This window comes from Alligator sinensis, unplaced genomic scaffold (assembly GCF_000455745.1).
Source record: "Alligator sinensis unplaced genomic scaffold, ASM45574v1 scaffold1227_1, whole genome shotgun sequence".
Classification (NCBI taxonomy): Eukaryota; Metazoa; Chordata; order Crocodylia; family Alligatoridae; genus Alligator; species Alligator sinensis.
The window spans coordinates 924,411-948,239 of NW_005842618.1; the positions used below are offsets into that span (position 1 = coordinate 924,411).

General features: G+C 47.7%; 2 protein-coding genes across 4 annotated transcripts in view; one reads left to right on the forward strand and one right to left on the reverse strand.

Annotated features, from left to right (window-relative positions):
• ASL (argininosuccinate lyase) overlaps positions 1–1,380 on the reverse strand; it is a 14,841-nt gene extending 13,461 nt beyond the window's left edge. Inside the window, exons 1-2 of one of the 2 annotated variants that reach the window (XM_006033288.2) lie at positions 1,288–1,380; positions 877–936 (exon numbers count right to left, since the gene is read on the reverse strand). In XM_006033288.2, coding sequence (XP_006033350.1) covers positions 877–888 — 12 coding nt within the window. In that variant the 5' untranslated portion in view covers positions 889–936; positions 1,288–1,380. Of the gene's footprint in view, positions 1–876; positions 1,083–1,287 lie in introns of both variants that reach the window. The other variant, XM_025215034.1, reaches the window with a different exon arrangement.
• A 4,844-nt stretch (positions 1,381–6,224) lies between these two features.
• The window catches only part of CRCP (CGRP receptor component), a 42,624-nt gene continuing 25,019 nt past the window's right edge, over positions 6,225–23,829 (forward strand). Inside the window, exons 1-4 of one of the 2 annotated variants that reach the window (XM_006033290.3) lie at positions 6,225–6,279; positions 9,593–9,629; positions 18,833–18,931; positions 23,535–23,629. In XM_006033290.3, the coding sequence (XP_006033352.1) occupies positions 6,272–6,279; positions 9,593–9,629; positions 18,833–18,931; positions 23,535–23,629 (239 nt within the window). In that variant the 5' untranslated portion in view covers positions 6,225–6,271. Of the gene's footprint in view, positions 6,280–6,344; positions 6,483–9,592; positions 9,630–18,832; positions 18,932–23,534; positions 23,630–23,829 lie in introns of those variants that run through there. The other variant, XM_006033289.3, reaches the window with a different exon arrangement.

The following is a 23,829-nucleotide window of genomic DNA, read 5'->3' on the forward strand; positions in this document are numbered from 1 at the left end:
CCAATATCTTTTATGGGCCCTATCATTGTGTCCCTGTAGAGAAAAGTACACCCTTGTGAAATTTGCCTTTTTAGAACCATAAAATTAGGCCCTTTGTGTTTAAAGATTTGATTTCAGGGCTGTTTTAAGCATATGCCCATTTTTAATTCTAACTTTGTCCACAGTCAAATTTTGCAGGGCCTCAGCTACAATACTGATTAGACATTGCCCTTCTATTAGTTTCCTCTGCTGGTTCACAGGAACAATGCTAAAAACGAGTGACCAAACCTAGGTAAAGAGGTGGGAAATGGACAGATTTGCAGTTACATTTATTTGGGATTTTCTCACCCTGAATTCAGACATGGAAAATTGAGGTAACCAAGCTCACCTTGCAACTGATTGTATGTTCATAACTAGACTTTTTTTTCCCCCAGACTCTCTCATTTAACTTTTGGAAGTCACAGTATTTCACCATAAGTTTTGTGGGGAGTTGTCTCTCAGTTGAAATTGCTACCTGTCAAACTAATCAGGGCAGTGATGAGGGTAGAAGAGGTGGAGGATGCTTGTCAAAATGCAGTAGCATTAGATGGGAGAGGAGGCAGACCAGTTTGGTTCAGAGGCTGCTAGTTTGGGGCAGATACTGAAAATGCAGCCTTGGTACAGACAGATACTGCTGGTGAGTGGTTGTACAAGTAGCTGTCTATATAGTACTTAACTGCAAAGTGATCTTCACCTAAAATAAGTGATCTCATGTTAAAAAGTGCTCTGATAAAATGTTGCTCTCTGATATTTTTAATCAAGCTTCTCAAAAGTTTAGTTTGCATCTGGAGCAGCTCCCATCCTAAGCACAGGAGAGTGGGTGACAACTACTACTGAGAAATCAAAGCTCACACTCACCTCAGCTGTCATGTCTGAAGGCTGCCTGTTTCCTCTGGAGACTTCAGCAACTTGTGCAGTCTGCAAGAAGAACACAGCACAGATGTTTTCCCCTCTCAGACAGGCAGTTCAGCGTGCACCTTTTGGACAAACCGCTCCAGACCGCCCCACAGGAAAGTACCGCCACCCCACCGCTTTGTACAACCCGCTGTTTGCAAAAATCCTGCCTGGGGGTAAAGAAAACATGATTAATCATCCATCATCAGCTCCAGCAGGACAGGATTTATTGCACAAGAGGCAAAGCAGTTGCGTTGCACTGTATATTGGCAACGCAGCGAGGTCTGCTGCAACCTGAAATGTGAGCGCAGAGGGTCGGAAAGTGCACTCCAGCCCGCTCTGGTTCGCGTCCCAGCTGGGTTCAGCTTAACTCACCTGCACGCAAGGAAGCACTGGCTGATCTCTGCTGGGTCTGGCTCAGAGGGCTGCTTTTAGGCACAGCCAGCTGATGTCATAGCCCCGCCTCCACAGGGGGGGGGCTGAACAGATCTGGAATTTCCCTGGAGTTCCCTCCCACATCTAGTCCCACCCCCTCCGGTCCTGCTGTGCTCCAATATTGCAATGCTAGCAAATTATAATGATTTATTCAGATGGTCTGAGCTCAGTGCATATAAGCCCCCTGAGCCTATTTAGCTTGCAAAGAGCGTACGTTATGGGGGCAGAAGGAGAGAATGGGATGGAGGGGAGAGACTCCCTAATGTTTTCTGTTGGAGAAAACCTCCGTGCCTGGAGTGTCTTGTTCTGGGAAACAAGAGTTTGCCTATGTGCATCTGAATTCAAAAGCTCAACTTATTATTTAGTAGCCGTTTAAAACCTCTGGAGTTCAAAATATTGTCTCAACTTGAAACACACCTCTGTAAGCCATGCAGAAAACTATGCTGGGAGTCAATAGGAGTTGATCCTCGACTTTTCCCCATCACGTACCACGTGCTAGGAGGTTGGGATGGATTACAAGAACATTGGTGACATGTAGCGGGTGCACACGGGTGCAGAGATCAGCCGTGCACCCCCTTGGTGCCAGCTGCGAAACCCGAAGTGCCGGCAGAAGTGCACTTCCAGTTTCGCTGGTTTTGCTGCTGGTTCGGTGATCGCCCGCTGGGGGATCTGGTGCCCTCCCAGACTCGGGAGGCACCAGTTGCCCATGGATCAGAACAGAGGCTCTCAACCTTTTTTGTACCAGAACCCATTTGTCACATCGATAGCCAGTCCTGACCCAGTGCCCCTCACCCCCAGGCCCTAGCCCCGCAGTGTGTGGGGCAGGGGGTGGGTGTGTGTGGGGCTTGGAGGGACCTCAAGCAGCCCCTTGCAGGCTGGAACTGGCGCAAGGGAAAAGCCATGGTTTCCCACGTTTTTCTCCTTTAAAGGATAATCCACTTGCGACCCTTTCATATATTCTTGCAACCCACTTTTGAGCCGCAACCCACGGGTTGAGAAACATTGGATTAGAGCGGGGTGCTCAACCCCCAGTTTGCAAACCACATGCAGCCCCTGGCACTGTGTCATCTGGCCTGCAGGATTCCCCATGAGTCTTTCCTGTTTCCATGTCTGCATGTATAAAACCTATTTTGGGGGAATATTGCCACAGTAGCTGTGGGCTTCTACATTTTCGCCAGTTGAGGGAGTCGTTATCAATGAGTGACTCTTGTTAGCTTTCAACTTTTGTAGACTGATTGTGGCAGAACAGAATAGCCTTTTCAAGTTCCTCATTGTGCAGGCTGATACACTGGTTATTGATTCACTGCTAGGTAATTCATAATGGACTAGATGGGACCTTCTGGGTTGTTGAGTCCAGTCCCTATTATTGCAGGGAGCCGCTATTTTAATAAAATCCCTTCGTCAACTGATCCAACTCCAAGGACTGAACAACGATACAGGTAGGGGAGATCCCAGAAAACAGACCCCAACCCAGCATTTGTTCCTTGGCTCTAAATACTCAGTCACTCCCCAGCAAGGAAATGCTTTTCCCTTCTTCCACACTCCTAATGATGTATTTTTTTTACTTTTGTTGCTATTACTTTTATTATTATTATTATTCACACTGTTTGTTAACTATATTACAGTGCACTACTTATTCCAGTCTTCAGTATCCAGGCCTTTGAGGAGCTCTAGGAATGGTACAAATTAAATTTCAGGTGAATTTGTCATCAAAATCCCCAGCAGAGCATGTGCAATCATTTCTCCACTCCCTGTATCTCCACCCCCTGCAATCATTTCTCTACCCCCTGCATCTCTTGTATTGTCTTTCTCTTGCCATGTCCCTTGTTCCCATTTGAAGTCTTTTTCTCCTTACCTGTGGCTTGTCCTCTCCATCCACTCAACCCTTCTTGTCTCAGTCCCACCACTTCATCTCCTTTCCACCACTGGCATCTAGATGCTCACAGCAATGATTATTTGGGGGAATTTGCTGAATGTATTTACTTACCTGCCTACAGGAGATGGTTAATTCTTTTCTACGGTTCTGAATGGGACATCACAGTTACAGTCCTTTTCCTAGTGATGAACAGCATGGAAAGTGTGAATAACAGAAATTAAACTGGAAATCAGAACAGACGTTCCAGGTATGGGGATAGCAGTAAACAAGGCAGGAGGATTTTTTAACAGGGTGGTTTTGAGCTAGAGAGTAATAGTACCTTTGTGCCAATTGAGGATTGCAAAATGGGCCTCAAATAAATGCTTTCTTCTCTTTTTTCCCGTTTTTAATTTCCTCCCACTTTCTGCTTTATCATTTTGCTTTTTTTTCTTGCTTCTACGAAGCCCCTGATGAAATGGCACTATGTACTTTAGATCATTTCTCCTGGGGACAGGGAATGGAGCACAGTCCCATTTCTGATCCTTTTCTTTTCCAAACTGATGTACCACACATACTGGGGTGCTTTGGAGGGGAATATGGCACATTCAACTGCAAAGAAACATTGAACATTATTTTACTACATTTCGTTGTTCCAAAAAATTAGAGATTCATGCCTTAACCGCACTTGCTTCTTGGGGACTAGTTACAGCATTACCGATTTCTTTTAATTTTTCCTTTATTAGAGGAGTTTTTAATAATCATGTTCAGTCCTTTCAGTGCTTTATATAGTGATTTGCAGGAATATACTCTTTGTATTAGGCCTAACGCTAGAAATGAATTGACTCTCATAACCTTTGCCCTAAAGTCATCCTATAGACTCGGTCTGCTGGTCAGTGAAATGCACTGTTCGCTGGGTTGGTGTGGAGCAGTGCTGACATGTTTTACAAAAAGAATTGTTTAATGAATTTTGAATGTAAAAAAAGATGCAAAATGCTGAATACAGAAAACATCTTTCATGACAAAGAATAGATACATTGCAGATCTGCTTTCCATAGCAGTTACTGTGTCCCCTGCTTTCAGTAGTTAATACCAAGGCTCCTCTCTCATTGAGCCTTAGTGGTAACAATCACAATCCTATGCTTGAAATGTTTATACGCTGCACATTTAGAAAATTCCATGTCTGCATTCCCTATGGATACTCTAATGTACACATCCCAAGCCGTTGAGTCCAATCAGAAGTACAGAAATTAAAAACCGAGATACCTGGGCTAATCACTACTTTTGCATCTTCTCTTTGGAAAGTAGTTTGTGTGGAGCACAGTGATAATTTTGTTTGTGCATGAACTCCAGAGCCCAGTGGCTGAAGTGCATAGCAGAGCTCAGGACGAAGCCCTAAGAAAGATATCAAATAAGATGCAGATAATTACCTGGTGTTGGAAGACAGAAATGAGATGCTAAGCATAAAAAAGCAGGTGCACGTGGTATCGTATAGCACCCGACAGAGCTGTCGCAGGACTTTGCTCTGCTGGTTTTGGCCATATTGTGCCAGGGTCAGTAAATCACATGAACAAACAAAGGCGACTCTAGCTCTCTCTGGAGTCTGTCTGTTGATCTGGGTGTTTGTTCATTGCTGTCACTGTGCAATGACTGTGGTGGTTCCTGGGGTATGACCGTGGTGGTTCATATTTCAGTCCTTTCATTGATGAAAGAGGCTGACTCTTCTAGAGAAGATATCATTTTGGGTCACCTCCCTGGGTCATTAGGGCTCGATGGCTATTTGCTGGATCCCAAGTAATAGCACGGCCCTAAACTCAGAGGACACAGGAGTTTCTTGTATTGCGCAGGCCTGTCCTATGGTCATGGGCAAGGCCGTTGTTTTGCGTGCTGTATCCAAAGCAATTCTCAGCTGTGTCCGGAGAAGAGCGGGGCTCGCTCTCTCTGGGTTGAAACGGGGTTGATGCAAACTGTAATACAATATATTGAGGTTATAACGAGTGGGAGGGCAGTGAAGAAGGTGGAATATTGGTGTGTCGGCTGATGAGACCCATAAAAGCACTTTAGGAAGAAATGCCTGGTGGCACCCAGAAGTGGATTTCCTATAAGGTATCATGTTGTTTGCACAGGTGATGGCGACATGCTGTGCGTGCAAGGCCCGGAGTTCATTTTCTGGACGGACAAAAATGATTTGATTCATTCTTCCCCTTTTATTATCACAGCAGAAGCCGGCTGGGACACACACAACTCAAACTGGTGAATTCTGGGGCATTTCTGCCTGGCTTCTGGATGTGCCAAGCCTTGTGCCAACAGCGGGCCTTTCTTTTTGTGGGCAGGTGAAACCTCTCCCTTCACCGTCAGGAGAAAGGGCAAGAAGCAACCAAAGCAGCGGGCGCGCCTGCACATCACCCTATGGCGACATAGTGACGCATGGCACGCTATGCCGACGTATCGCTAGCTACGTCGCAGTAGTGGCACGCTCCCCGCTTACGGTGCCCTGCTCTGGCAACGCAGCAAGAAAATTTAAGCACGTGGTGCCCATTCGGCACCGTCCGGGCGGTTACCACACCATGTTTTAGTACTTCCAAAAGCACGGTGCAGTCACACCATTGCCGTATGGCGACGTGTAGATGCACCTAGTGTAGGGCAAAGCCACAGAGACCCACAACCACAGTGTTCGGTGCAGGGCAGACCCACAATCAGGACAGGGCAGACCCGGAGGGATCCACAATTGGTGCAGGGCAGACTTGCATGGACCTCAAAGCAGGGCAGGGCAGACCTGCATGGACCCACAATCAGGGTGGTGCAGGGCAGACCCGAAAGGACCCACAACTGGTGCAGGGCACCCCGTGCAGGGGGCGCGGAGGGCGCGGGGCAGCCGCACCGCGGGCGGCCGCATTGGGAATTCTCGCCTGCCACGCGGGAGGCCCGGGTTCGATTCCCGGCCAATGCAAGTGTGATCTTTTTTGCCGCTTCCTACGTTCTTTTTCCCGGCGGCCCCCGCGCTGCGCTGCGCTGCGCTGCGCTCCGCCCCCTCCCCCTTTTCCTTTCCCCCCGGGACGCAGCGCGGGCGCCATGGACGTGTAAGGGCCGCGGGTGCGGGGAGAGGGCCGGGAGAGCCGTGGTTTGTTTTTCTCCCAGAGCTAAAATGCCCCCGGGGGAGGAGTGATTCACCCGCGGGCCGTTCCCCCTCCCAAAAGGGCTATTTTCTTACCCCGGGGAGAAAAGGCCTGGACGTGCGCATGCTCTTGGCCGCGCAGCAGGTTTGCAAGCGTGGGCCGCGCAGGTGATAACATGAAGGCCCCTGAAGAAACCCCGGGCGCCCCCGAGCCTCGCTGGACGGCGGTGACACGGGGGGGGGACCAGGGGCGACGGCCACTTATGAGTTTTGGACATTGGGGAAAATTTTCTCACTAGGAGGGCGGTGACGCGTCGCAGCAGGTCACCCAGACGTGGTGGACACTCCGTCCTTGGAGGTTTTTAAGGCCTGGATAGACGGGGTTGATTTTGAGGTGCTTTGGTTTAGAAAGGGAAATTTTTTTGTTTAATTTTCTATAGGAGCATACCATGGCAATTGTATTCTAAAGTATATCTTAAAAGAGTGGCTCTTATGGACTAAGATGAGATGAATCTGTAGTGCATGAGGATGATCTTAGTAATTTAGGTAAAAAAAATATTTTTTTTTTCAAAGGAATCTAAAATATATTTATGGAAGAGGTATTAAAATTAAGTCATTTTTTTTTTCCTTTTCCATTTACAGGTTACTCCTAAGTGCGCTATGTAGATAACTGATGTAAAACCCCCAAATTAGAATTGCTATAAAAATAAACTGCATGCTGATATATTGCATGCATACTTTTTGGTTGTTCATACGTTCATACGACCGTGCAGACTGACATAAAAACTGAAGTCTGTTTCTGCTTTGCCAATTTTTTTTGTAATGACACAAATCAACTTGAATAAGCACGCTAGCCATAATGTTTGCTATATTATTTCATTTAAAATCCTCGTAGCTTGACAAAGTACTGAACAGCAAGAGGACTTTGTAGCCATAATAAATTTGTATCTCCCCAATACCCTTAGCAATACACAATCCCGCTAGTAAAAACTTAATTTTTTAAGTAACAGCTTGACAACTGGATGGGTTTCTTTTTGCTGTTAATTGGTACAAAAAAAGTTTAAGCGCTTGTGGTCCCAAAAGGTTTACCATTTTAAAAACAAACCCACGTTTGATTTAAACATAGTATAAAATCGCAGTTAAACGAACCGCCGATTCATTCTGTGCTTGCCTGTTGAATATACAGTCCAGGATAGTCTCATTTTTTTTAATGGAAAGAATCTGTATGTAATTCTTCCGTGACGCTATTATTTCCAGAAACAAAGAGCATCCTCAGTGCATAGGGATTTCTGCGGAGATAGGCTGAATGCAGATTTCAAAGAATTGTGTTTACCTAAGAACAAAACTACAAAAGCTATATGGCTTGTAAAACATGAATGGAAACTGATGCGTGTGTGAGCTCACTTGCTGAAGTTTCACTAGAATCAGCTAATTGGAATTTTAAGTTCATCTCAGCGTATTTTACAAGGTCCCTTTCATTTAAAAACAATGATAGAACCTGTGGACGTTTGGAAGGCATTCACATGTTTGACTGTGATGAATGTGACAGTGCTATTCAAACAGTCGATGGTGCTTGACAATGCATTTTGCTTTTTTTTATGTGCTGTCGTGGACCTGAGAAAAGCCCTTTTTTTCCCCTTTGTATGGTAACTGTCTGGTGGCTCAGCAGAATGCATTGTTCTCAGGATATATGGCTAGCTCCTCGCTGCTTGTCCTACAGAAATTGTATTTACTTGAAAATATGAAATTACAATATCTTCTAGTCTAATTAATGGGAGCATGCTCAATTCAGAAATACGCTTTACTCAGATTGTTCGATCCAGCAATAATAAGTAAGAGCGATTCTTACTTAATTGGGACAGCCCAGGGGACTGTGGGGGCAGCCGGGGAGCAGCCCAGGCTGTGGCATGCGTGCAAAGCAGGCTAGGGGCAGATTCGCTTCCTGGCAGCTCCTTCTGGCTGCCACTGCCGCTGGACCCAGCCTCACTGCCAGGAGTCCCGGCCCATCTGTCTCAGGCCCACCCCAGGCGGTGGGACCCATGTGGGCAGGGTGCGTGGCCAGGTGGAGGGGATGGGGCTGGGGAGCGGTGTCCAGGAGCAGCGTGGGTGGGCAAGGCCAGGGCCAGGCTGGAGCCAGGATCACAGGGCAGTAAAAGGGCCTGGGGCAGAGCCTTGATCCGCTGCCCGTGCATCCCTGCAGTGGGCACTGTTTCCGCAGGCAGAGGTGTGTGGGGAGCAGATTGCAGTTCTACATCGGTTCCTGGCCTCACACTGTCACTGCCCCAAGATCCTGGATCCAACTCCTCTCACCCATCCAGCTCCTGGATGCTGCTCCCCACCCACCTGCGGCCCCATCCCATCCACCTGGCCACACTCCCTGCCCAGGATCATGGGGCAGTGGCAGTGCAGGGCTGGGGCCCGGGGCAGAGCTGCGGTCTACTCCCCCCCAGGCCCCTGCTCGCAGAACCAGCACCCATTGCAGGGGTGTGTGGGGAGCAGACCATTGCTCTGTCCATATTGTCACATCCCCCCAGTCCCAGCCCTGGACCTGCCCACCTGTCCTGCTCATGGATGCCGCTTTCTGCCTGCCCCGCAGCTCCATCTCACCTGCCCGGCCCATCATGGAGCCACTTAGGGAGCTTTGGTGAGCTGTTGATGGTGGGGGTGATTGCTGACCTGGCCCACAACAGCTCACAAAAACTCTGTAAGCGGCCCTCCAGCCCAAATAATGCCTACCCATGCTATAGAGTGTGTGTGTGTGTGTGTGTGTGTGTGCATAGTTATAGATACATATATAGACCTCTCTTACCTGTATGTGTGTTTGTATACATGATCTATATATCTGTATCTACCCACTCAGTAGATTTCTGTTATTGTTTTGTGCGTCACTTTATTCAGACAAAAGTTTAAGGAGCAAGGAATAATTGAATGGGCTGTTAATTGAAATGGTAGATCAGTCAGTAGGCTGTCCCAATTCAGAGGATTTTGCTGAGCAAGTTAAACACTACTTTGTGGATCAATTGAGCCAAATATTCTTGTACCGATAGTTTGTCTAATAGTAATAAGCATAGTTAGGGTGTGTAAAATATTCGTGACTGCCATAGATAGCAACAGCCAGGAACAGTGGAGGAATTAACAAAATTGTGATCCTGAGAATTTTATTAGAAAGAATTCCTGAATTTAACGAATTCTACTTTCTAGTGTTAGTAGAGAGGAAGATGGTGATTTTTAAATTTTGTATACAAAATATTCTGAAACATGTTTTATTCCTTTTTTAGAAAAGATGCCAGTGCTGCATTGCTGAGTAACTTCGAGGTAAGTTTACTTGTACCCTAATTTTCAATAGAGTTTAATGCAGTGATCAGCAGCTTTTTAAGACTGCAGGTCATATTGACACAGTTCAGGTCAGAGGCAGACGGACAAAGGGAGGTCCCATGGCAGGCACAGGAAAAGCACACACCACTGCTGCTTCCCCTCACGCTGGCATGGGAAGAGTGCCTGCCAAGGCCACTTTTCCCTGTACTTGGTCCCACTGCTTTTTTCCTTGCATGGGCACAAGGAAAGCATTCACCTCTGGTGTGGGCAAAGCACTTGCTACAGCCTTTTCTCCCCGCATTGACACAGGAAAAGCGTCTGCTGCTGGCACAGGGAACGCATCTACTGCTGCTGCTTCTTCCTATGCCAGCACCAGAAAAGTGCCCGCCACTGGCATGGGGAAAGTGCCCACTACTGCTTTTTCCTATGCTGGCACAGGAAAAGTGATTGCTACTAGAGGTGCACCAATACATGGGTCCCATATCAGATTGGCACCGATATAAGGAAAACTGACTGTATCAGATATTGGCTTTTTTGGCTGATGTGGCCAATAATTCCCCATGCATCCCCTCAGCTGCAGCGCAGCACACAGGCGGCAGGAGCTCAGCCCAGCAGTGTGGAAAGCAGCTGGGTCTGGCTGGTAAGTCTGTTGTGAGGGAACAGGCATGGGGGCGCAGATTGAGGCCCCTGTGGTGAGGGAGGAAGTGGGGCTGGGCAGGGGTTGGGGCAGATGTTGCACAGTTGGCGTGGAGCAGGGGACAGAGCCACAAGCGACTCGTCCGGAGGGTGCGGGGAGAGGGTGGCAGCTCTCACTGCTGCGTGCACCCCAGTGGGGCAGGGCAGGTGTGTGCCCCTGGATCCGCGCACAGGGTGAGGACAGGCTGTCACTGTGGGCTGGGGCTGGGGCTGCGCGGAGCTCTTCCTGGTGGGGGGGGCTTGGGCTGGGGCTGCGCTCAGGGCAAGCAGCGGTGCTGGGAGAGAGGTTGGGGGGGCTACAGTGAATTTTGGGGTGGCTGCAGCCTCCCCATATACCCCTCTCAGTGCTACCACTGCCTGTCCTGAGTGTAGCTCTACCCAGCCTCCTGCTGGGAAGAGCCTGGTGCCCACCCTTGCCTTGTGTGCAGATCTGGGGCACATGCCCCCCCATGCCCTCTGGGAGCTGCCACCCCCTCCCCACGCCACCTGGACAAGCCACTAGAGGCTCTGTCCCTCACTCCGCCCTGGCTGTGCAGTGCCTGCCCCTACCCCTGCCCCATCCCCACTCTCTCCTTTATAGCAGGGGCCTCGATCCCCTTCCCCTGCAACAGACTTACCAGCCAGTCGCCCCTTTCCATGCTGCCTGGCTGCATATCAGAATCGGATCAGTATCGGCTGATATGGCTCGTTAAAAATCAGCCATCGGCCCAGAAATTTTCTATCGATGCACCCCTAACTGCTACCAAAGTCCCCTGCCATGGAACAGCACCGAAGTCCTATGTCCATGGGCCAGATCAAAAGGCTTCTCAGGCTGGATCTGGCTGCAGGTTGCCAACCCCTAGTTTCATCTTACAGCAAGTCCTAGTGATCTGGTCTTGAAGGCAGTGAGATGGTTTGGCTCAAACTCAGTTCATGACTCTCCTGAGAATCACAGACCTATTCATGTTCGTTCTTTTCTTTCTCTTTTTTTTTTGTCTGTTTCTAAACGGCCGCCGACAGCTATGTTCCCTCTGTCCTCTGGGAGCTTGTGCCTATTCTGTGACAGTCTGACCCCTTCCTCACCATAGTCCTGTGCCTTTATTTACTTTTTCTTGCCTTTTTTCATCGTTTTCAGCCCTTTCTCTTGCCATAACCCCCCCCCCCCCCCCCCCCCCCCCTTATTCACCGCGCCGCCCCCCCCCCCCCCCCCTTCATTTTGTTTCTCCTCTCCCCTTGCTGTGGCTGCTCTGTTGCTTTCTTCTTTTCAGTTTCCCCTCCTGATATATCCTGTACCTTTCTCCTCTCCTCTCTTGTTTCTTTGTTTTTTCCAGTTTCTTTGTTCCTTGTTGGTTAGATGACCACCCATCTCTGACCCCTCTGGTTCCTTGCATAGTTAACCCTTTTCTTGCTGGAATGGCTGAAGGCAGCTCCCAGCCGTCCATTGCTGAGGCTTCTGCCCCTTTGGACTTGAGTTTTGGTGTCCGGCTTCATGCCCCTTCCTTCATCGGGGTGGAGGAGTGCGCCTCTGCTGTGGGTGCACTAGTAGGCTTCAGAAACGTCCTTTATGCTGACCGAGTGAGTTCGGACCCCGTCATTTTCCTCAGCTCGCCTGCTTTGGCGCGTGAAGTTGTGTTAACAGGTGTGACTGTCAGGGGTGTGTTTTGCATCGCAACACCCTTAGACACAGTGCCATTCAGGTGGTAGCCTCTAATATTCCTCTCCTCCATTTCTCTCGGACGATGAGCTCACCAACCACCTGCGCCCCTATGGCATGGTCACAGGGCCTGTCCGTAGACTGTCACTTGGCAGCGGCGGTCCTGTGCTCCAGCATGTCCTGTCCTTTGAAAGGCAGATGTTCATGCTTCTTGTCCGGGAGGCTTGGGGTTTACCCCACTCCCTGTCTTTCATGATTGATGGGCAGTGTTAGGAGGCTTACCTTACTGTTGGGGACATCTCGTGCTTTTGCTGTGGCTGCCCAGTGCCCAAGGAAGAAGCCGGTTGCAGCGGAGCCACCTGTGGCTGCGCCTGATGGTTCGTCCGCCTCTGGTGCGGATGCCTCGTTGGGTGGTGGGGATGTGCCTACCTTCCAGCCGCTCCCCAGTTTGTCAGAGACAGGTGGCTCCGCGGGGGGGGAGGTGGGGCTCCTCCTTGCTTCCCCCCCAGGAGAGGCTTTGGCTCCTTCTGCTGAGGAGCAGACCTCCCAGCAGCAGAAGGAGTCTTACAAGAAGGCCTTGTCAACCCCTTAAGACCTCCCCACCACTTCAGGGGGAGCTGGGGTTAGCGAGCGGGATCCACCCTATCTGCCTGCCTCCTCGGCACCCCCCCGCAGACCTGGGAGCGAGGTGAGGTCCAATGGCCCTCCCCTCGCTTCTCAGCTCCCTGAGCCTGATTATGTCAAAATGGGCCCTCTGGGAGCCACAAGTGGTACCAAGAGAGAGATATTCCAGCCCAGGAGAGTGCCCCCCTAATTGTTCAGGGACTAATGCACCCCCCAGGGCCCTTTAGAGGATGCCGCCACCATAGGGCCTGATGCTGGGAGGCCTGGTGAGGGGACACATACCCCCCCCAGGCCTCGGCAACTCTCTGTGCATAACATGTACCTCTCTTCCTCCTTGAGGTCGGATTTTGATTCTGTCTCTGAGGACAAGTTGAGGGAAGTCCTGCCTCAAGGAGTGGCGTCTCCGACTCAGCTAAAGTCCCCCCCACATAATCTACATCCCGGTGGCGGAGCCTGCTCCTGCCTCTGAGGAACCTCCCTGTTGGTTACCCCGCTGAGCGCCTCATTGAGTCTCTTGACCAGACCAGGCATCACTGGAAAGTTGCCCCGTGTATTCGTAAATGGTTCCCGGAACCTGAGACGTTTGTGCTTTCTGCTAAGGCCGCAGTAGCGATGCTGCGCTCCACCCTGGGGATGCAGCATTATAGCTTTCACCTAAGCAAGCTCGCGGACGATGTTGGGTGCCTGTTGCAGGAAGCTTTGGCTAGCAATCTGTAGGCCCATTTTTTTCTTGTCCTGCGTGCTTCCTCCTCTCTGGTACTTCTGTCTGCTCTTTTGGCTTTGCCTGTCCTCCTTTCTACACCCTTTATGCATGGCTGCTACGGCTTTTAGTTGTCTCAGTGTCAGCGGCTGCAGAGATCCTGGGAAGCAGACGGCTCTCCGATTTCCTGCATCAGAAACGGCTGGATGTAGCTTTCCTGCAGGAAACCCATACTGACGCTGCCAATCAGGCTGACTGGCATGTTGCCTGGAGAGGCCACATGTTCCTGAGTCCTGGCACCTCCCTCAGCGCAGAGGTCGCAATTGTCTTCTTGCTGCAGCTGATGCCTGACATGGCGGTAGTCCAAGAGGTCATCCTTGGCTGCCTGCTAACTGTTTGCCTCTCTTTGGCACAACGTCGTCTCCTCTTCTATGCGCCCACATTGTGGCCGTCCTCCTCGGTACCCAGGGTGATGTCCGGTCATTGGTTGACTGTCAGCGTGCTTATGACTGTGCCTCTTCAGCTTGCGTCAACTGCATCAAGAGTGACACCCTACTTCTCGGTGCTTGGGCCGACCTCTTTCACCCTGGACCTGCCCAGAGGTCTCTCCTGGCATCTCAAGGGCCTTAAGGTCCTAGGGGCGTTCCTCCGACCATCTGTCTTCTCTGACTAGAATTGGGAGGGCCTCAGCGATGAGGTGGAGGCACATCTGCGGCAATGGCACTGGTGTCTGCCTGGCCTCTTCTACCACCAACGGGTGCTCATTGTGAACGACTTGGCAGCCACAACATTATGGCACCGATGTGCCGTGTTGGACCCCCCCCGCCAGACTGACTTGACATGCTGCAGAGACTGTTTGTGGATTTTTTCTGGGATGGGTGCCATTGGTTCCTCTGAGCTGTTCTCTAGCTGCTGATGGCCAAGGGAGGCCAGGACTTGGTTGACTTGGCAGGCAGGGTAGCTGCTTTCCTCCTGCAGGCCCTCCAGAGACTACTGGAGCCCTGATGTCTATGAAATCTACTGTGAGGAGACCCCTGCCCCCCTTCCCCCTGGCAACAGCGGGGGGACCTATGTGTTTCTGTGATGGGTGGGGGACCTTGGGTTCGACCGAGAGCTCTTTCTCTTGGATCCTGCCCTCTTGGACTGGGGCATCCTCCAGCCCTACTGCAGCTTGGCGCAGGCCTGGCAGGCCACCTTCTGCGTCCAGCCCTGAGCTAGGCACCTGTGGCTTCCAGAGTTGCTGCAGGAGCTCCTTGTCTACAACCTGGCCCTGCGGCACAGGCTGCTGAGTCTTGGCTCTGATAGCCTTGCTGACTCGCATCTGATTGCATACTGTCCAGCTGGGCCACCTTTTTGATGTGACCTGGTCGGATTGGCTGTAGGCTGAGGCTCTGGCTGCCTGCTCGGGCATGTGCTCGGTTTGTTGTGCCACCCGCCTCCTGGGGGACACGCGGGCCACCCTCCCAGCAGAGGCAGTGGCCGCCCTGGAAAACCACCTCTCAGCATGGTGGGTCATCCCTGCTGGGGATGTCCCAGGTGAACCCTTTCCACTGCTGCCCGTTGTCCCAGCCATGGATAGTGACCTGGATGGTGGGCCTGGCATTTTACTGGCTCTTCCCATGCCTCTGATGGCGATGCTGGGGTTCGCTTTAACACGCTTCCCCAAAAAGCCCTGTACACGTGGTTGATTTGTGTCTGCTACTCCCACGTCCTTGCCAGTTGTCTTGACACTACATGGTGGTGGCTAGTGGCACCGGCACTCACGCCAGCCCGCCCCACACAGTGCATACTTTATATGCTGCCCTTTGCCAAAAGGACCGGTGACCTCCAGTGGCGGGTGCTGCATGGGATGCTGGCCACCATCACGCTCATCTGCCACGTGGATCCGAGTGTGTCAGCGACCTGCCCCTTCTGTCCGGGGGAGGTAGAGGCAGATCTGTTCCATGCCTTCCTTGGGTGCCCCTGGCTCCTGCCGCTCTTGGCTACCTTTGGCGCTTTGTTCGAGGTGCTGGACTTGGACCGCTCAGAGGCTACCTTTTTGTTTTCCCTTTCATACCTGGCAGGGGGGAGGGGGATGTCATCTGCCTGACTAACTTTCTGCTTGGCCAGGCCAAGATGGCCATCCTCAAGAGCTGCAGGAACTGGCTTGCTGGGACCAATTCTGATGATGCCTTGTGGCTCTTTCGGTTCATGGTCCATGCATGCTTGTCACTGCAATTCGAGCACGCGGTCCTCCAGCAGACAGTACCAGCCTTCCAGGCACCACTGGGGCATTCAGGAGATGCTCTGCAGCATCGAGGGTGGCTGTTTGGTCCTTGTTCTGTGATACTGCTCGCCCCTTCCCGGGGTACCGGCAGGGGTCTTATTAGGTTGATGTTGTACCGGGTGTTTTTGTTTGTAGACTGTGAGGGCAGGCCTTGCGGGCCATAGCCCCAGGCTCTTTCTGTTGTACCTGGGCCCCTGTGTGGGCTGTCCTTTGTTGTACTGCTACTTTTGTTCCTTTAAATGTTTATAAAAGTCTTTTAGTACTGCTTTCATGGTAAAGATGAACAGGATTCAATCCCAGACACACAAAATCAAATGATTGTGTGTGTGTGTGTGTGTGTGCATGCGCATGGACATCTAAATATAAGAGAGTCAGCATCCAGACCATCAGCCATTTTAAAGCTGCTCTTCTCTGCTTTCTCTCTGTCACTTTTTAAATTGATTTGCCAGATTTTGTCTTTGTTAAGTGTAGTGTTAATGAGGGGCCTCATTTCACGCTCTTTTATGCCAGTTTTAAGCCTGGGCTAGTGCCCTTGTTTGTTAGCAGTCACACTGTTCATACATCAGACTCCAAATCCTTCAGTTTGCCAGTTTTGTTGCAATGAAAAGTAGAATCAAATTAATGCATTTTTAAATCACATGTAAGATGGAAACGAATAGATAGCCAACAGCACTGGTGCTCAACCTTTTGTTTGACCCTGTGAGCTAGATGAGTGGTATGGGCCAGATGGAGCCTCATGCGGCCTCTGCCTAGCCCTGTGTGTTGGGATCAGGCTCCGTGCTGCCCTGAGTGGCCCTGTGCTATGTGCTGCCTGGATCAGCCTCGTGCCACCCTGCATGCCCAGTGTAGTGTGCAGGGCCATGTTGTCTGGCTCAAGAGGCTGCCCCCCAGTCCAGAAATTTGGCAGCAAGGAAGGGGCTTTACTTGCCACCCTGCCACCAGATTTTTAGACCCCTGGTGAGTCCCGCAGGCTAGATGATCTGGCTTCATGGGGTATACCTGGCCAAAAACATTAGACAGCGTATGCTGGATCCTCTTTAATGTTCCAGAGATACATGAATTGAAACAGTAGGAGTACTTTGCAAATGATTCCAGGTGTTTTCTCAAATGGCTGCTGACAGCAGTGCTGTTATTTCATATGTAATTTTATGTACACGAATACAGTATCAGCCTGGAGCCCAGGACTTGCTGAAATGCTTAAATAAATTGAAGACTGTGCTACTAAAAATAAATAAGCTTCTAAGTCCTTTAAGTCTTTGCAGTGTTTTTAACAGCCTTTGGTGTCTTTTTTTTTCACACTAGGGAAAAATGTATTTTCTCAGCATACGGTAAATTTATGATGAAGGCAAGGCAGCGTGTAGTTCTGAAATGTGATGGCAAGTCATAGTAAGTCCTTCGAGAGAGCAACAAGTTCATGTCTGCTAATGCAGGGACTGTGACTGCTAATGTGGTTAGAAAACAGCTTGTGAAGACAAAGCCATACTGAGCCACCTTTTCAGCCTTCTAAGAGAAGATGCCTTTTTGGAAATGAGAAGAGAAGAGCATGCCATTTTCTTAGGTGCCCCAGGTTATATGAGGTTATGTGAGGACTTGATTCTTTAGTTAGGAATTTAACTGAATTTAATGCCTTTACAAACCATAAATATTTCCTCAAGATTATTTCCTTGCTGAAGTTCCAGACTTATACAGCCTTTCTACCCTGGTTCCAAAGTAAGTTTTGATGTCCTCTGAGCCACGTATGTTTGAATAGAGCAAAGTACACCATGTGGCAGACTTTAGAAGAACTTAATGAGATACCTAGTAGGAACAGTTTTGTTCAAGAAACAGAGACTAACCTTATTTAATCAGAGCTACATGTTTTTCTTAGGGCTGACTTCTTTTCTTTAAATCTACTATTTCAGTACAGAAAGTAGCAGCTAGTGAAGTAATGGTATCTTGAAAAATCCAATCTTTCCACTACTACTTTGTGTTCCTTTTCAACATGCAGGAATATTGAGGAGAAAATAGGGTATGGGACGTATTTGTTGTGTTGAGAACTTCTTGAGGTCTTTGTGTTAAAGATTTAGCCACCCCAAAGTAAGAGCCTGGTCCACTTTGCAGAATTGGACTTGTGATTCTATGCATTAGAGATCATTTGTATACCTTAAAGATTCATTGGGCACCTGTACATGAGCGCGAAGGCTGCTCGGACGCATCGAAACGCCAGCGCGTCAGAGTAGACTCGATTAATTAAGTCTGCTGGAGTGTGGCAATTGCTGTGCTCCAGCTGCCTCCTGCATCTCATGTATCAGCGTCCCCACGCTTAAAAATGGCAGCAGGAGTGCTTGAACTAAAGCTCTTCGGATGAGCTTTAGTTCAAGCGCCTCCGCTGCCATTTTTAAACACGGGGACGCTGATACAAGGAGACGTGGCAGTGCTTTAGAGTGGCTTTTGGAGCTACTTTGGCTAAAGAGCCACCCCCCAGAGGATGTGTAAAAATGCCCTTTGTCTCTTTCTCCATCTTCGTTGTCTTCACTTGAGCCCCGTTATCTTTTCAGTTCCAAATGTACCCACACGTGCTGAGTGAGAAAAGAAGTGGAAAATGGAGTTACTGATGAGACTGCTCATTCCCCATTTCCCTTTCTCAGCATAGTTCTCTCAGCCCATACAGCTTTTTAATTCTTTACAGGAAGGGATTAGCAATATCTGCAGCTGTAGGCATTTTGAGCACGTCTGTAGCTCTCTTCCATATGCGCGCTCTTCTAAAACTAGGATTTTATTTTCCTTTCCGTAGTTTTTGCTCCATCTTTCCCTCCTGTTGCATTTTGATGGAAGTGTCTTACCCTGTCACTGTCAAGCTAATATTTTGCAATAAAAATGATCCGTGAGTAAGGAGACTTGGGTTCTGTTCCTGCTATTGTGAAAGATTTCCTTTGTGATCGTGGAGAAATCACTTAATTTTCATCATCAGTATATTGTACAGTTTCCACGAATGCTGATAGTCCATTAAAACATACGTAGAGTGTGGTCCAATAATTCCTACATCTTTTTTTCAATATCATTTAGTACTAGTTACCTGAATTTGGAATGATCATATGCAAGGAATAACACCGATAAAGTTTTCCATTACCCTTTTAATCACCAAGTCCGTCAATAAAGGGGTAGCATAATCTCTGTTAGTTAGCTGATAGTAATTGAAAAATGTCATAATATTATTGTAGAAAATATTGATAATATTTTGAAAAAAAATTGAAAATAATGAAAACTACTTTGGAGTAACTCAGTAAAACATGCCTTTTGTTTAGGTGTTCCAGTTACTTACTGATCTGAAACAACAACGCAAAGAAAGTGGAAAAAGCAAACAGAGCTCTGGCCAGCAAAATCTGAACACTATCATGTATGAAGTGAGTAGAGCTACACAGTTATTTTGCACTTCAGTGTAAAGTGGCAGACGTTTACACATGCAGAGTTTATCTAGGAATTTGGCCTCTGCTTAATAGAACTTCAGTAAATATTTCCTGCATATAATACGAGTTTTCTTCCCTAAACATTTCAAATTGCTGAAAAGTAGCCATCTCTGAGCTAGGAAGCGTCAGCTAACTTCTGCTCATCATGAGAAAGGAGATAAATAATTTTGACCAAGGACACTAGGCCAAATGCCTCCACAGGATTTTTAATGTTTGGAGCCAACACTGTGGCGCTGGTGTGTAAGGAGCTGTTCAAAAGATCTTAGTACAGCAAGCTTCATAATCTCTTTAAGGCTGAAAGTACACTTTGTTGGCTTTGAACCTGTACTTCCACAATAGTTGGCTTATTTAAAACCTGAGCTGTAGAGCAAATAATTTGTTGCTTTACCTTTTAACATGACCATGCCTGCGCCATTGGCTGGGGTCAGGGCCAGGGCAAGCAGGCTGCCTCATCCCGCCATGGCTCGGGCTGTGGCTGGGCCTGGGGGTCTTGCCCGGCTGGGGTGGCAGTGGCTTGGTGCGGGAGGGAGGGCGTGTGTACCCTTGGGACAGGGTTGAGGGTGCTGCCCAGCCGGGGTGGTGACAGCAGCTCCCAACGGCAGCAGTGCAGGGCTCTCAAGGATGGCAGCAGCACCAAGGCTGCCGGTTCAGTCAGGCTGCAGCCCTATGCCCTGCATCCCACAGAAATCTGGGGAGCCGTGTGCCCTTCCACCTCCCCCTGATGTATTACCAGTGGGTGTGCCAGACTACCCCCATGCCATGAGGTTGCTCCCTAACGGTGCAGGCTGGTTCAGGCTCTACAGAGTTTGGCCCCTGATGACCTAAACCAGCCGTGCACCAAGCTTGGTGCATGGCCCTGATGGTGTGATTCTCTCTCTATATGTCTATATATCTATAGATATATATATATAGAGAGAGGTATTTCATTTTAATTGTGGAAAAATGCAGATTTTGGTTTTTTTTTTAGAGAATTTTGGATAGTTTATCAGAGAATTTGGGATTTTTTAAACAGAAAACCAGGATCCTTGATGATTCAATTACTTAAAAGACACATAGTTGGACTGCTAGTGGACCATGGTTAATATTGCATTAAATCTAGTTTGTTTTGCTTCCATGAGTAGTCCCCATTGACTGTAGTGGAACCACTTAGGCACATATGGTTTGGTCCTGGCTTTTTGAGTTTTAGTTCTGTCTTTGTTTGAAAAGACAAAGTTATAAACTGCAGCTTCAGTAAAACAACATTTTCCAAATCCTGGTCAAATCTTTAGTAAGATTTGTAGTCTCTTTCTCAGTTGTTTCAAGTAAATAGGAGAGTCAGGCAAAAGGGAAATGTTAATTCTAAGTGTACTTGCTAAATATATGAATATTAAGCAAGTATGACCATATCATTATATCAGTATTGATATAATGGGATTGTTTCTCTTTGTTGTGAATACATATTAATAAGCCTTGTATATAGGTGTACCTGCGATATTACAGTAGTTGGAACTAGCTTATTTAAATGGTGCCTGCGTTTAGATATGACCATAATACGATGATGGGCACTTTTAGTTGGTTTAAAATTGCTATATTTCACACTGTATAGGTCGACCCTGGATTTTCGATGCAAAAAGATAGGATTTTCATAGGCACAGTGTATAAATGGGGGCTGAGTGCTGAGCCCAGCGCTTGGCAGCACAGCTCACAGCCTACAGGGCCAGGCTCAGCGCTCACCTGGCATAGCCCCATCCCCTGTAAGCTATCTCAGGGGATGGGGCTGAGCCATCCAAGCCCGGCCCTGGCTCCATCCTTGTCCCCATCTCCTGCTAGCAGTATGTCACCAGCCAAGTGCCAAGCTTGGCACTGCTCGCAGGAGCCGGAGATGGGCATGGTGCTGGGCTTGGTGCTTGGCTGGTGCAGTCCCATCCCCTGCAAGTGGCACTGGTGCAGCCAGGGACCGCGCCAGCTGAGCACCGAGCTCATCTGAGCCCAACCCTGTCCCTGTCCCCTGCAAGTGACACTAGTGAGGCCCTATCCCCTGCGAGTGGCACTGCTGAGCACTGAACCCAGCCCTGACCCCTGCGAGTGGCTCCAGGCTTGGCTGCTCACAGCAGACAGGGCCAGGTGCTTGGCTGGCATGGTCTCACCCCCTGTGAGCGGTGCTCCCTTGCTGTGCCAGCGAAGTGCTGAGCCCGGCGCCGCTCACAGGAGATCGTGCTACAGTGCATAAATCAAACTTGATTTTTTAAGAGACAAAAATTGGGCTCCAAAACCCGACTTGTACACCCTGAAATATGGTACATAAATAGCCGAGTTTGGAAAATAAATGTCTAAAGTTAAATAGCCATGGCTTCTACTATAGAATATAGTATTTTAATAGGCAATCAGTAAATTTCTCCGCTACTGCAATCAGTCATGGTTTACAAGTAAAAACAAATCATCATAATACTTTGATAAAATAGTTGCTCAGTGTATTACTCCATTAAAATATTGCTCAAATCCCCCTAAGATAATCGTTAGGAACACAAGCAATGAATATTTTTATCATTTCGGTAGAGAGGAAGAAGGCCAAATCTTTCTATGTTGATAAAATCAAGTTTTAGTTAGGTTGCTTTTAATAGATTTATTTTATAATGTCATATACTTGTATTATTTGTCATATCCTAAAGAATCTTGGAAACAACATTTCTTCCCTACCAGTTATATTCTGTTGGCTAAACATTGCCTCATTTCTTTCTTTTCTGCCCTTTTTATGATAGATTTTTGTTTTAAAGAATTTCTAAGACAAAAATGCCTATATAAAAAGATACTTATTTAGTTATGCTCATGGCACAGTACACAAGTAATACATAGACTCCTCAGGAGAAGAAATCCATCTTTGCTGTACAGCACGATGCGCACGCATGCTATGCACCCAGGGTGGGCTGGTTCATCATATTTGAAATCCTATTAATGGGTGGAGCATCTGTCAGTCGTAGTCTCAGTGAGAGCTATGTACACTGCTGTGGAGAAGTACAGGTAAAGATCAACACTTCAAGTTTGAAACAGTTGAACGGGTAACTTTTACAGTTAATGATGAAATTAGTAAATTTTACTTTTTTTGGTAGTTAAAACAAGAATTTCCTGTAGTCTTTTAGTGATCCTCTTTACTCTTATTTTGGGGTTAGGTCAAATGACATCCAGAAAGATTCTTGTGTTTTTTTCAAATTAAAAGGGTGACTGTAAACTACAATCTGATTGGGCTTCTTTAAAAATAAAAGTAAAGCCATTTGATCAACTTTTCCTTTTGGTCAGGAGGCTGGGCTCATACGAAGTTGCAAAATGGTGTTATCTGTCTTCTTGAATCCTCATTTTTTAAATAAAAAAGCAAATGTTTTGCAAAGATTAGTTGAGGTTAATTAGTGTTAGCGCAAAAGACAAACAGCAGGAAAATTAATTATCTAACAGAAGTAGAAAATGAACATTTCTGAATAACGACTACAAAATTCTTGCTAGGTTTTTTAACGGTAATATGCATAAATTCTGGGGTTTTAGAAAACGGTGCCAAATATGCAGATTGAAGTACACGTCCAGCTGTAAAGAATGAAAACCTCTTTATATTGGAAGGCTTTGTCACTGCAGTGGAACTTAAATTAGTTATTCATGAGTTGGAAATGACCTTGGCACTGAATTCTGGAAAATCTTGGAAAAAATAACACTGTTTTAGGGATGACTAGAATAAGGCTCTTCAATCCTGTTTTAAGAAAGCAGTCTGGTACTTTTTTTTAACAAGGGCTTGAGATGCTCTATACTAGTGGTTCTCAATCAGGGTGCCCCTCTCCCTGCAGGGTATGTGTGTTTACCAGACTACAAGTCTTTCCTGCTCCAGTTTATGATCTGGGGAGTGTTATGATCTTCGGACAGATCCTAAAGATATTTAATTTCTCACTTAATTTCCCCACTGAGAGAAATGTCCTTTCTTAAAATAAGCTGGTCCCAGACGATATTCAAGCTAGGGTCTTTCCTTTTAAAATTAAATTTGGCATTATCTGGAAGGGCCTGTGGTCAAGTGTCTTGGACCACATTGACAAGCGTCTCTGTCTTTTTGACACACCGATATTGGTTGCTGACTTTCTAAATTTACTTTTCTTCAGCCATTTAGGCTTTGAGTCCCTCCCAGGTGTGAAAGAAACTCATTGTTTAGCAAGTGACACCTTGCAACCCTTATCATACTGTGTGATTCGGGCCCTGTGATGGCATATGAGAAATACATTTTATATCAAATGCCACAGTGCCTAGAAACATAAGGATTATATGCTTGAATGCAGCCTAATACCACCGATAGGTGTTATACTATATCACCCACATGCCTTATCAGTAAAACAAAGCTCAAGAAAAAACATGCATGATGTCCCATGAACACCTCAAGATATTGTGGCGTTCATGACCAAGGTCACTATTCACACTTCTTTCAGTAGATTTGAAGAGGCTTTTCAGCAAATAATTCTCTGCATAGATATTTGATACTCCACATTTATTTTTGCATTACAAATGGTAACATATTTTTTCTTACCCTCTACAGACATTAAAATACATATCCAAAACACCATGCAGATACCAAAGTCCTGAAATTGTAAGAAATTTCCTCACGGCAATGAAAGGTCATAAACTAACAAAGTAAGTAAAGATTCCCTTTTGAGTATACGGATGAGTGCACAAGAATATTCAAAAATGGCCCTCGGTAAAAGGAATTTATGAGGGGTGCACTGATAAAGATTTTCTTGACTAATACCAATAGCTGATTATTAAGCAGGCATGTCGGTTGATACTGATCCAATAGCCGATTTACAGGAATTCAGCCTGGCAGTGTGGAGAGC